Here is an 11,261-nt window from a genome sequence, read left to right on the forward strand (position 1 = left end):
GCTATTCTGTAAGTGACAGTCACAAAATCTATTACATTTCATCATTCAGAGATGTTTTTACACTTCAATGGAAATAAATATGCCGATAACAAATATTAAATTTTCTATAACATCGTCAAAAAACATAGTTATCAATAAAAATAAGAATATATGTTGACTTTGTTTCATAATATTTACGAAATTTATGTAAAATTGATTTATTTTTAACCTTTTCGTGTTTGAGCTGCTTACAACTTATAAAAATACGACAATCGATTAATATCTATGATGATCTCTATTCAGTATATTCAAAATGGCAGACAAGAGCTCTTTTTAGTTTTGTGACCGGCTAACTACCAGGTCTCAATATTTTGAGACTAACGCTAGAGACTGTTTAGCGAATAGTAATTAGTCTCAAATTGAGACTTTGCCTCAAAATGTCTCAAATAGAGACTAGAGACTGGTTACAGAATCCCGCTATTAATGATAATTCTTGTTGTCCACACAGCTTAATGGTTTCAACAATGGAAACCAGTTTTTTTCCTACCTTTGGCAATATTAGCGGATCGCGCGATGCCTAGTTGACTCCTTATGTCTATTTGTTTTTTTTTTTATATACGCTTATAAAATTATCAGCAAATAATGTGCAGTCTTGATGATACTTGCTTTGCTCATTCCGCTTAAAATCCGCGATCGCGTCTTTCCACTTGTTTAATGGTTTCACAACCAATAAGCTCAGTCTTTGGTGTGCTCCCTTCCCAGCACATTCAGCTGCAAATAAAACGAAAAACTTGCACAAAGCACCTTCAAGCTTTTTTAAGGTATAGACCAGCCTGGAGAATTTATCGAACCATTTGGGCTGAAATTTCAAATGTCTTCTGTGATTGGGAGTTTGTAAGATTTCTCTGATACCCAGGGTTTTTTCAATAACGCATATTTTAGTTCCTCATCAATTTTTTGTTTTGAATTAGCATAAGATCCTAAATCCAATTTGTCAAGCGGGTTAAACGTAGTTTCGTCTCCAGAAGAACTGGTAGTGGCGGAGACAGGAATAATAGGAGTTGAGCTATCAGTAGACACTGATGAACATTGATCTGGTTCTGGTTCCTTAGCACTATCATCATTTTTTTGTTTTTTTCCAAGTATTTGAAAAGTGTGTTGTTGCTTCAACGCTTCGACATCACAAAACTATTTAAAAAAAAAATTAGTATGCCTACGAATACAACACAACTTCTTTCTAACAACATAACATTGCACTTTACTTACCTAATCAATAAAATAAACTAAAACTTTTTATTTATTCCAGCAAACTTAACAATATTATTAACCAAATTAACTTTAACGAACTTGCCGCTGTTAAACGCACCTCAAAAGTGACAAAATTGATTAAATATGTGATCATATGCGCGAAATAAGAACCGTTATTAAAATTTACAAAGAAGGAAATGGCAAAACAAACTTGCATGCTTAGTCGTCTTTCAAACACGGCAACTTTTGTTGCGGCAATTCGTAGTTTGTGGGAGAGAGAGCGACGAGGAAAGGAGAAGGGCACCGAGTTGCTCGTGCTCGGGCAATTCGCTTTGTGTTCTCATTCTTCTTAGTATTTTAGTACTCTTGCTTCACAGCCTACAAAAACAAATACATGGGATGGAGTTGCTGTGTGTGAACGCGATGGGCAATTCCAAAAGAGGAATTGCCGAAAATGAGCAACAAAGTTGCCGTGTCTGAACTACGACCAAAGTTGGAAGCGAAGAAAGCGAAGATGAAACAAAACAAAATATGCGTCCACGTTAGAGCGTTCAATTTGTCTATTAAAATTTCATAAAATCAAAACAATTAAGCATATTTATATTATTAAAAAAAATTTAATCGCATTAATTTCGGGGGGATTGATCCCTGCCAACCACGCTTGGATGCAAGGAAAATGTGTATGAAGTTCCATCGAGATATCTCAAGATTTACTTGAATCATTTTATTTTTGAAATGACCTTCCACTTCAAGGACAAATAATTTCACCTGTCATATCATACTATATGAATCGAAATGTTTCTACATGTACATTATTTTTATTAAATGTGGATACCATACCAATATTCAGTTCAGATATTTTAAAGCATTCTTTGTGCGACAAACTACAATATAAATAATTTTTGTAGTGATGGTTTGAATGCGTAATACATATAGCTTTTGGGTCAATATATGGTGTACAAACAAAAAACAAATATACATTTAGATTAATATAATTATGAATAAACAATTTTAATTAAATTCAAGTCAAGTTTCCAAAAATATTTAATTTTTCTTGAAGTACTTCTTCATTGTGTTCAATGTTCATAAGATATGACGCTAAAAATGATTTAATTTCTGCTGAATTATGAACATAAAACTGAGCAAAAGCTTTACTTAATGTTGTGCCCATTAGACATTTTATTTCTTCAACGAGGCCATCAACTATGTGGAGGGTTTTACCTTCATTATAAAATATACAGATACAAAAAATGTACTAAAAATAGAAAACTTCACCATCCATACCTTGTGGTAACCAATTATAATCTTTGAAGCAGCAACAACTGCTGTTGTTTTGTAAAATACATATTTGAAAAAATGATTCCAGCTCTGTTTCACATTTCTTTATCAAAGAAACTTCTTTGACAAAAAGTTTATGCATTTCGCAAATATCCCTTTCACAATTATTTATGACAGTTGTATCATCCGATCTTATGGCATATCGTTTTAAGTAATCGATGCTTTTTTCATGAAACTGCCTGAATTTGCATTTTTCGGCATTTAAATCTGCAATGCATTGACGTGCGTTACTAATAATTTCTTCACTGTTTTTCTTAAGTGCTTCGATTTTCTTTGAAAAACATTCGTTTACATCGTGCATTGTGGTAATTTTCCGAGTTAAAAGTATAAATTTCTCAGATCCTTCACATTCATTTTTGTTTTCTCTCGGAAACCCAAAATTTATTTTATCCACACACTCTTTAAATTCATCCTGAAGATTACGTAACTCCGTTTTTATGCGCTTCAAATCATTGTCGTGGCAAACAAGTACACTCAAAATTTCATGGATACAATTTCTATGAGGATTAGGTAAATTGTCCCTAAATGCTGTAAGCATTTTTGATTTCTTTTATAAAAATATTGATATTAACTTATTGTATTGAAATATACATATGTCTGTATGTACGTGAAAGAAAACAAAGAACCTGCTTATTATTATTACTACTGAGGTTTAGGTACATTTTCCCTAAATACTGTAAGCATTTTTGATTTATTTTATAAAAATATTGATATTAACGTATTGTATTGAAATAAGAATGTATATATATGTGGCAACACCATAAATAATAATTAGTTTTTAATTATCAATGCAACCATGCGTTTTGACATGTTGTCTATCCTTTATTCTATTCTAAGTACTTTAATATGTCAATCGACTATGGCAACACTGTAAATATTTTGATGTGTCATTAAATCTTCTCCTTTCTAATAAAACTGTCAAAGAGATAGCACGCGTCTATATTGGTGACCCCAGACAAAAAAATCATTTTTTAATAGTTAAATTGCGAAAATGATAAAAACGAGATCATCGGCAGATACTAATAGCGACGTGGAATAGCCTCCACCGCAAAATACTCCACCACGAATTCCACTGCCGGCGATGTCGGAGGATAGCATTGAGGCTTACTTCTACTCGCTGGAGTTTTGGTTTGAAGCCTCACGTGTTTACTCTGATACAGCCAAATTCAACATAGTACTTGCAAGCGTACCTCCGGCAAAATTACTAGAGATGCGTACTCTTATTGATGATACACCAGCAACGGAAAAATTTAGCTACATTCGTCGTAGAATCATCGAAAATTTCGCCGAGAGTCAACAACGCCGTCTCCAAACGGGTTTTGAAAAAGCTTCCAATGGGTGACCGAAGGTCTAGCGATCTGTACAATGAAATGCGACGAACAGCAGGTACCACGCTCAGCGAGAGCATACTACACGATCTCTGGGTTAGCCGCTTGCCACCGTACGCACAAGCAGCTATCATCGCCACTAGCGTTCCAATTAGCGACACAATTAAAATCGCTGATTCTATCACAGAATGCTTATCACTGAAGGATGGTGGACAAATTTTTGAGGTTAGATCCGGATCGCAACCGCAGGGTGAGTTAAGTGATATACGAAACAAAATTGCTGCTCTTTCGAAAACCGTAGGACAGTTGATGCGGAACGTTAAATCCACCGGACAGCAGCGCAGTAGATCTACGTCACGTTGGAGACCGGTAATTCAACATACGAGCAATTTTTGTTGGTATCATGCAAAATTTGGTGCAAATGCCACTAAATGTCGCCAACCATGCTCGTTCATTCCAGTATCCTGTCCAAGTCAATAGGCTAGCTCGGCTAATACCATATCAGAGCCCGGCAAACACTCTGATTCAACAGGTCGTCGCCTTTGCATTTACGACACTTCAGCGAAAATTAGTTTTTTAATAGATTCAGGAGCGGACGTATCCGTCATACCGAGGTCGACGAAATTAGCTAGAGCACGTCCATCATCTTTGTCATTGTTTGCCGCAAATGGCTCTCCCATACAAACATACGGTGAAGTCATGCTTAAATTAAATTTAAGCCTACGCCGTGAATTTCTTTGGAAGTTCATAATCGCCGACGTTTCGAAGGGTATACTTGGTGCGGATTTCTTAAGTCATCGTGGCTTGATCGTCGATTTACAAGGTCAACGTCTCGTAGACCGAAACACCCTGGTCAAAACGTCGTGTTTAGTAACACAACATAGACATCCAACAAATATATCAACTATAAATTTCACGCAAAATTTTTCGGACATTTTAAAGGAATTTTCTGACATCACATGTCCGTCACGACTTGGTTTACGTACAAACACGTCAGCAGTTTATCATATTTAAACTACTGGTCCACCTGTATGCGCACGACCACGACGCTTATCATCGGAAAAACTCGCAGCTGCACGTGCAGAATTTGAACTCCGGATCAAGCTCGGTATTTGTCGTCCTTCGAACAGCAGCTGGGCCAGTCCCTTGCATTTAGTTCGTAAAGCCGATGGTTCTTGGAGACCCTTTGGTGACTATAGGGGTTTGAGTGCTAACACGATTCCTGACCGCTATCCGATACCATTCCTTCAAGACTTTTCAACAATCCTAGCAAATAAAATTACATTTTCGATTATATTTTCATCAGGTGCCGATTCACAGCGATGATATCTGTAAAATCGCCATTACAACGCCGTCTGGACTTTTTAAATTTACTCATATGACGTTCGGATTAAGGAACGCTGCGCAGACGTTCCAGCGTTTAATTAACGAAGTACTTCGAGGCTTGGATTTTACATTTGCGTATTTAGATGATGTTTGGATCGCATCAAAATGGATTGATGAACACAAACAACATCTTCGTATTGTGTTTAACCGTTTTCGAGATTATAGTTTAACAATCAATGTTGCCAAATCGCAATTCGGAGTATCTCTACTCGATTTTTTAGGCCATTCAATTACGAAAGACGGTATTCGCCCATTGACAAGCCGCGTCGAAGCACTAACAAACATGAAACCGCCCAAGATCACAAAAGAGCTTAAACGTTTTTTGGCAATGCTCAACTTTTATCGGAGATTTCTTCCAAACGCCTTAGAGTTACAAGGACCTCTATTCGCCATGATTCCTGGAAATAAGAAAAACGACAGCACCATCTTAGATTGGAATGAAGATACCAAACGCCATTTTGAAGCTGCGAAAGCTCAACTAGCAAACTGTGTTATGTTTGCGCATTCAATACTTGATATAGAACTTTCATTGTGGGTAGATGCATCCGATTTTTCAGCTGGAGCAGTCTTAAATCAAATGGTAAATGACAAACTTCAGCCATTAGGATTTTTCTCAAGAAAGTTTTCATCAACTGAAATGTATGTGTATGTATGACCGTGAGTTAACCGCGCTATACAGCGCCGTTCGTAATTTTCGTTATATGTTAGAAGGTAACGTAACGCCCACATTTACACTGACCATAAGCCACTTATATTCGCATTCCGACAACAACTGCATAAGGCTTCAGATCGTCAAGCTCGGCAATTGGATTTCATATCGCAAATCACTTCTTATATTCGACATGTTCAAGGTAAAAGAAACGTAACTGCTGATCTATTATCGCGAATTCAATCACTTACGACCGCCATTATTGACTACGATGCCGTCGCCGTGGACGAAAAGAACAATGAAGAGCTGCTAGCACACCTAAATGGCAGCATTCGACACTCACTAAAATTAAAATCTTTTATATTACCTCCAAGTACTAAAAATGTTTTTTGTGATATATCCACAGGACGAATTCGTCCCTTTGTAACATCAAAATTTCGACAAACTTTTCTACGGGCTACACACAATCTGTCGCACCCCGGCTCGTGCGCTACTGTCAAGATGATGGTCGACAGATTCGTTTGGCCAGGCATTGCGAAAGATAGTAGAACCTTTGCTAGATGTTGCATACAGTGCCAACGGTCTAAAGTCATTCGACACAAAAAATGCTTATTCCAACGCAGAATAAATCCCAGTAGCCGATTCGGACATTTGCATATTGACATTGTCGGTCCGTTTCCAATATCGGAGGATATTGCTTAACCATAATCGATCGATTTACGCGATGGCCAGATGTCATTCCGATTCCCAACATGACAGCTCCAGTTGTAGCAAAGGCCTTGCTAACCGGCTGGATTTCCCGTTTTGGAGTATCCATCGACATAACGTCGGATCTGGGTCGTCAATTCGAAAGCGCCATATTTAAACAACTGCTAAACTATTTGGGAGTGACCCATTTAAGAACAACGCCGTATCATCCACAATGTAATGGACTAATAGAACGATGGCATCGCACATTAAAGTCTACCATTTCATGTCATAAAGTGGATCAGTGGACGACCTATTTACCTCTTATATTACTTGGACTGCGTTCAACATTTAAAGACGACATCGGGTCCACTCCTTCTGAATTGGTATATAGAACATCATTGCGATTACCTTCAGAGCTTTTCATCGAACAACCCAGTAACCAGAGCCAAACGGAAATCCTAATGGAGCTCCATCGTATCATGCGAGACCTGCGTCCTGTTAGTACAGCCTGGCACACTAACCAAAAAGTTTTCGTTCATGGCGATCTCAAGTCTTGTGATCATGTCTTCATCCGCGATGATTCAGTCAGACCGTCACTATCAGCACCTTATATGGGACCCTACAAAGTTTTGAGCCGCTCACCTAAGTATTTCGAAGTGGAAATAAAGGAGAATAAAATTAAAGTTTCCATCGATCGTCTAAAACCAGTTTTCATCACACCACCTACGACTCTCTAGGAGGAGGGTACTGTGGCAACACCATAAATAATAATTAGTTTTTAATTATCAATGCAACCATGCGTTTTGACATGTTGTCTATCCTTTATTCTATTCGAAGTATTTTAATATGTCAATCAACTATGGCAACACTGTAAATATTTTGATGTGTCATTAAATCTTCCCCTTTCTAATAAAACTGTCAAAGAGATAGCACGCGTCTTTATATACATACATATGTCTGTATGTACGTGAAAGAAAACAAAGGACTTGCTTATTATTATTACTACTAAGCCCAAGTCGAGAAACCAAAAATAAAGTTTGCTAAAAGTAGTTGCATACATAATATCAAAATCAGCCGTCTTCTTTTGTATTGTTTTTATTTTCTGATATATGCATATTATGTTATTATAATATATGTATGTATGTATGTAATGCATACATACATACTTACATATTATATATGTATGTATATATTTATATTTAGCTGACCAAAAAGTGACACAGGTTAAATCAAGGTACTTGTAAAAGCTTGCTCAGTGAAAACAGCAACAATAAATGGGATGACAACGTAGCAAGGACAATTGCAGAAGGTGGCTTTAGATCTCCCATTCAGACCGTGTGTGATCTGAATGTTTAAAATATAGAAGTAAACGTCGCTAACGGAGACCTCTATGCATGCATGAATATTAATTTTGTTCACAGATCGATGCAATAAAAAATCAATGACGTAATGCAAAATATAAATATATTTTGATAGTTTGAATACGTTCAAGGGAAAGCTGCCCTAAAATGAAATAAATTATCTTTTTATTCGATTGGTCAATTGATTATGCAATTAATTCTAGTTAATTTAATTGCAATTTAAAGGAACTTGTTTTAATCACCAAGCATCATTCATTTCAAACTGATAAAACTTTTATAGTCTTTCTTATTCCCACATGCAATAAATTCAGTCCGTGTAGCGCTACTTTAACAACTGTATCTACAACAAAATTAAAATAGACTCAGAAAAAAATGCTTTAAAATAGTTAAATCCTTCTCAGCAAGAAAAAACGTATAATAAAGAAAAACTTTAATTTAACAGTCGTAAGTGTTATTATATTCTTGTTAAAAAAAGTAGTATTAAGTTTTATTTGTATTGCTATATGCATCCCTGATTATGAACAATAGCTGTAGGTATATGGAATAGCATTTGTCTTGTTGTAGACATCTGGCGCCACGGCTGTCTGCTTGTCGAAACAATAGACACCTGGCGCCGCACTGTCTGCTTGTCTAGTTAAACAATTGCTGAGTCTGGCGCCGCGACTGTCTGCTTGCGTCTGGCGCCGTATAGCCGTATGTTCTGGTAATTTCCAGACGCGATATTCTAGAAGGACACGTCGGCATCAGCGAGAAGTGCGTGGCTATATAAGCCGTGGCAGCGCCAACGTAATCAATCAGTGCTAAGAGTAAACTGCTATAGTGTAGACGAGTTGTGAAATAAAGAGTTGTTGAATTAAATTAAACAGTTTTGGTTTTATTTGTCAATCCAGAGATACGAACCTAGTAAAGTAAAACTAGCAAGCAGTAAATTCGTAACAATTGGTGTCAGAAGTGGGATTGTCAAATAATCCAAATTCAAGATGGTTAAATTCGGAGAATTGAGAATTCAGCAATTAAAAAAGGAACTGGAGGAGCGTAATTTGCCGATAAGCGGGCAAAAGGCGGATCTGCAGGCACGATTACGTGAAGCAATGGAAGCGGATGGAATTAATGTGGACGAGTTCGAATTTGTTGGGCCAGAAACTTCTACGAAGGTAGAAAAAAAAGTAGAAGAACAACGAACATCATCAAATGTGGACATGAACATGCTGTTAGTGGCTATTAAGCAAATGGCAGAGAATGCAGTGCAAACAGAAAATCGTCTGGCACAGCAAATAGCTGAAAATACATCACAAATAGCAGACAATGCAGTGCAAACCGAAAATCGTCTGGCACAGCAAATAGCTGAAAATACATCACAGTTAGAGTCTCGCCTTACACAACAACATCGATTGGTACAACAGATTACGGAAAATACTACACAACTACAAAAACAAGTGCAATAGAAATTTTCGAAATTTGAAGACGAATTAAGCACTTTAAAAAATGACGAAGAAAATTTAAAAGCAGAAGTTCTTCAATTAAGTAATCGTGTGCGAGAACTGCAACTGCATGGCCCTGCACCATCAACAAATAATCAAAGATTGAAGGCACCCACATTCAATGGAAGTATTCCATTTCAAATTTTCAAACTTCAGTTTGAAAAGACAGCAACGGCCAATAACTGGAATGCAGCGGACAAAGTGGCGTCCTTGTTTGTATCATTGAAAGGACCTGCGGCAGAAATCCTTCAGACTATTCCAGACTGTGAACGGGACAACTATGAGGCATTGATGAGTGCGATAGAAAGACGTTATGGTAGTGAGCACCGGAAACAAATATACCAGATCGAACTGCAAAATAGGGGTCAGAAGATGAACGAGTCATTGCAAGAGTTCGCAACTGAAATAGAACGACTGGCTCATTTGGCAAATGCAGATGCACCTGTGGATTACATTGAGAGGGTAAAAATTCAATGTTTCATAAATGGAATTCGTGATGTGGACACCAAACGCGCCACATATGCAATGCCAAAAAGAACGTTTGCTGAAACGGTTTCGCACGCCCTCACACAGGAAACAGCTTCCCTACTAAGTAAACCAGCACACAAAGTACAAAGAGTTGAAATGGAACAACCGGCGCTGATGGAGGAAATATTGAAGACTCTGAAGACAATTGCTGCACCGCGAGTAAATACAACAGGCAGATGTTTCAACTGTGGAAAAGCGGGTCACTTTGCCCGAAATTGCAAGATAAAAGTAAACCCATCAAAATGGAAACAACCAACAGAACACCGAAAGAGGATTCACCACAAAAATGCGGATGCATTATCACATCGCCCTTGTCCACTGGAATGTAAACATTGCTCCAAATCAGAAGGAAAAGAAGGTATAATCGACGTGCGATTACTGAATATAGAACCGGAGGATGATTGGACTCCTCACCGCATCAGAATCAATCAGCTGGAGGACCCTGATCTTGCAAAGCTGGTAATGGCCAAAGAAAATGGGGTACGACCACCAAAGGAACAAATAAGTAGCGAGAGTCCAACTGCAAAAGCATATTGGGCCCAATGGAACAGCATAAACCTCGTTAATGGATACCTTCATCGTACCTGGGAAAGCGAAGATGGCAAACAGTCTCGTCTGTTGATCATAGTACCGAAGTCCATGATCCCGAAAGTGTTGAAAGAATATCACAATGGACCTAGTGGAGGGCACCTTGGAATTACAAAAACTATAGAGAAGATTAAACAGCGGTTCTACTGGATCGGTTGTCGAGATTCCATAGCAGAATGGATAAGTAATTGCGTAGAGTGCATGGCAGCTAAAGGTCCTAAAGCCAAAAGTCGCGGTAGGCTACAACAGTACAACGTGGGATCACCATTTGAACGAGTCGCAATGGATGTTGCAGGTCCGTTCCCAACCAGTACGGCCGGAAACAAATATCTACTGGTTGTCATGGACTATTTCAGTAAATGGCCAGAAGTATATGCCTTACCAAACCAAGAAGCAAAGACAGTAGCCGAAGCGTTTGTAGAAAATTGGATAACAAGGTTCGGAGTGCCCGTCGAATTACACTCAGATCAAGGCAGGAATTTCGAATATTCCATTTTCCAAGAAGTCTGTACATTATTGGGCATCCACAAGACACGGACAACAGCGTTACACCCACAATCAGATGGGATGGTAGAGAGATTCAACCGAACGCTCGAAGAACATCTGCGGAAAATCGTTGATAAAGATCAACGGAATTGGGACAAGTGCATCCAGATGTTCCTGCTGGCGTATCGTTCAGCGAAGC

General features: G+C 38.0%; 1 protein-coding gene across 2 annotated transcripts; it reads right to left on the minus strand.

Annotated features, from left to right (window-relative positions):
• Positions 1 to 1,887: 1,887 nt before the first annotated feature.
• LOC105226772 (uncharacterized) lies at positions 1,888 to 3,147 on the minus strand. 2 transcript variants are annotated; one of them, XM_011205934.3, is made up of 3 exons: positions 2,512 to 3,147; positions 2,383 to 2,448; positions 1,888 to 2,325 (listed from the first exon to the last, which is right to left on the minus strand). In XM_011205934.3, the coding sequence occupies exons 1-3, from the start codon at positions 3,101 to 3,103 to the stop codon at positions 2,249 to 2,251; spliced, it is 735 nt and encodes a 244-aa protein (XP_011204236.2). In that variant the 5' UTR covers positions 3,104 to 3,147; the 3' UTR covers positions 1,888 to 2,248. The 2 variants fall into 2 exon arrangements, with proteins under 2 accessions (XP_011204236.2, XP_011204155.2); XM_011205853.3 differs by having other exon boundaries at positions 1,907 to 2,448.
• Positions 3,148 to 11,261: the final 8,114 nt, after the last annotated feature.

The sequence above is a fragment of the Bactrocera dorsalis genome, chromosome 2 (genome assembly GCF_023373825.1).
Source record: "Bactrocera dorsalis isolate Fly_Bdor chromosome 2, ASM2337382v1, whole genome shotgun sequence".
Taxonomy (NCBI): Eukaryota; Metazoa; Arthropoda; class Insecta; order Diptera; family Tephritidae; genus Bactrocera; species Bactrocera dorsalis.

Excerpts from the sequence above, each read along its gene's own strand:
- LOC105226772 (XM_011205853.3), bottom strand. The coding sequence starts at position 3,103 with ATGCTTACAGCATTTAGGGACAATTTACCTAATCCTCATAGAAATTGT. Across the intron at positions 2,449-2,511 it reads TTATAATTGGTTACCACAAG|GTAAAACCCTCCACATAGTT; the intron begins GTATGGATGGTG and ends TTTATAATGAAG.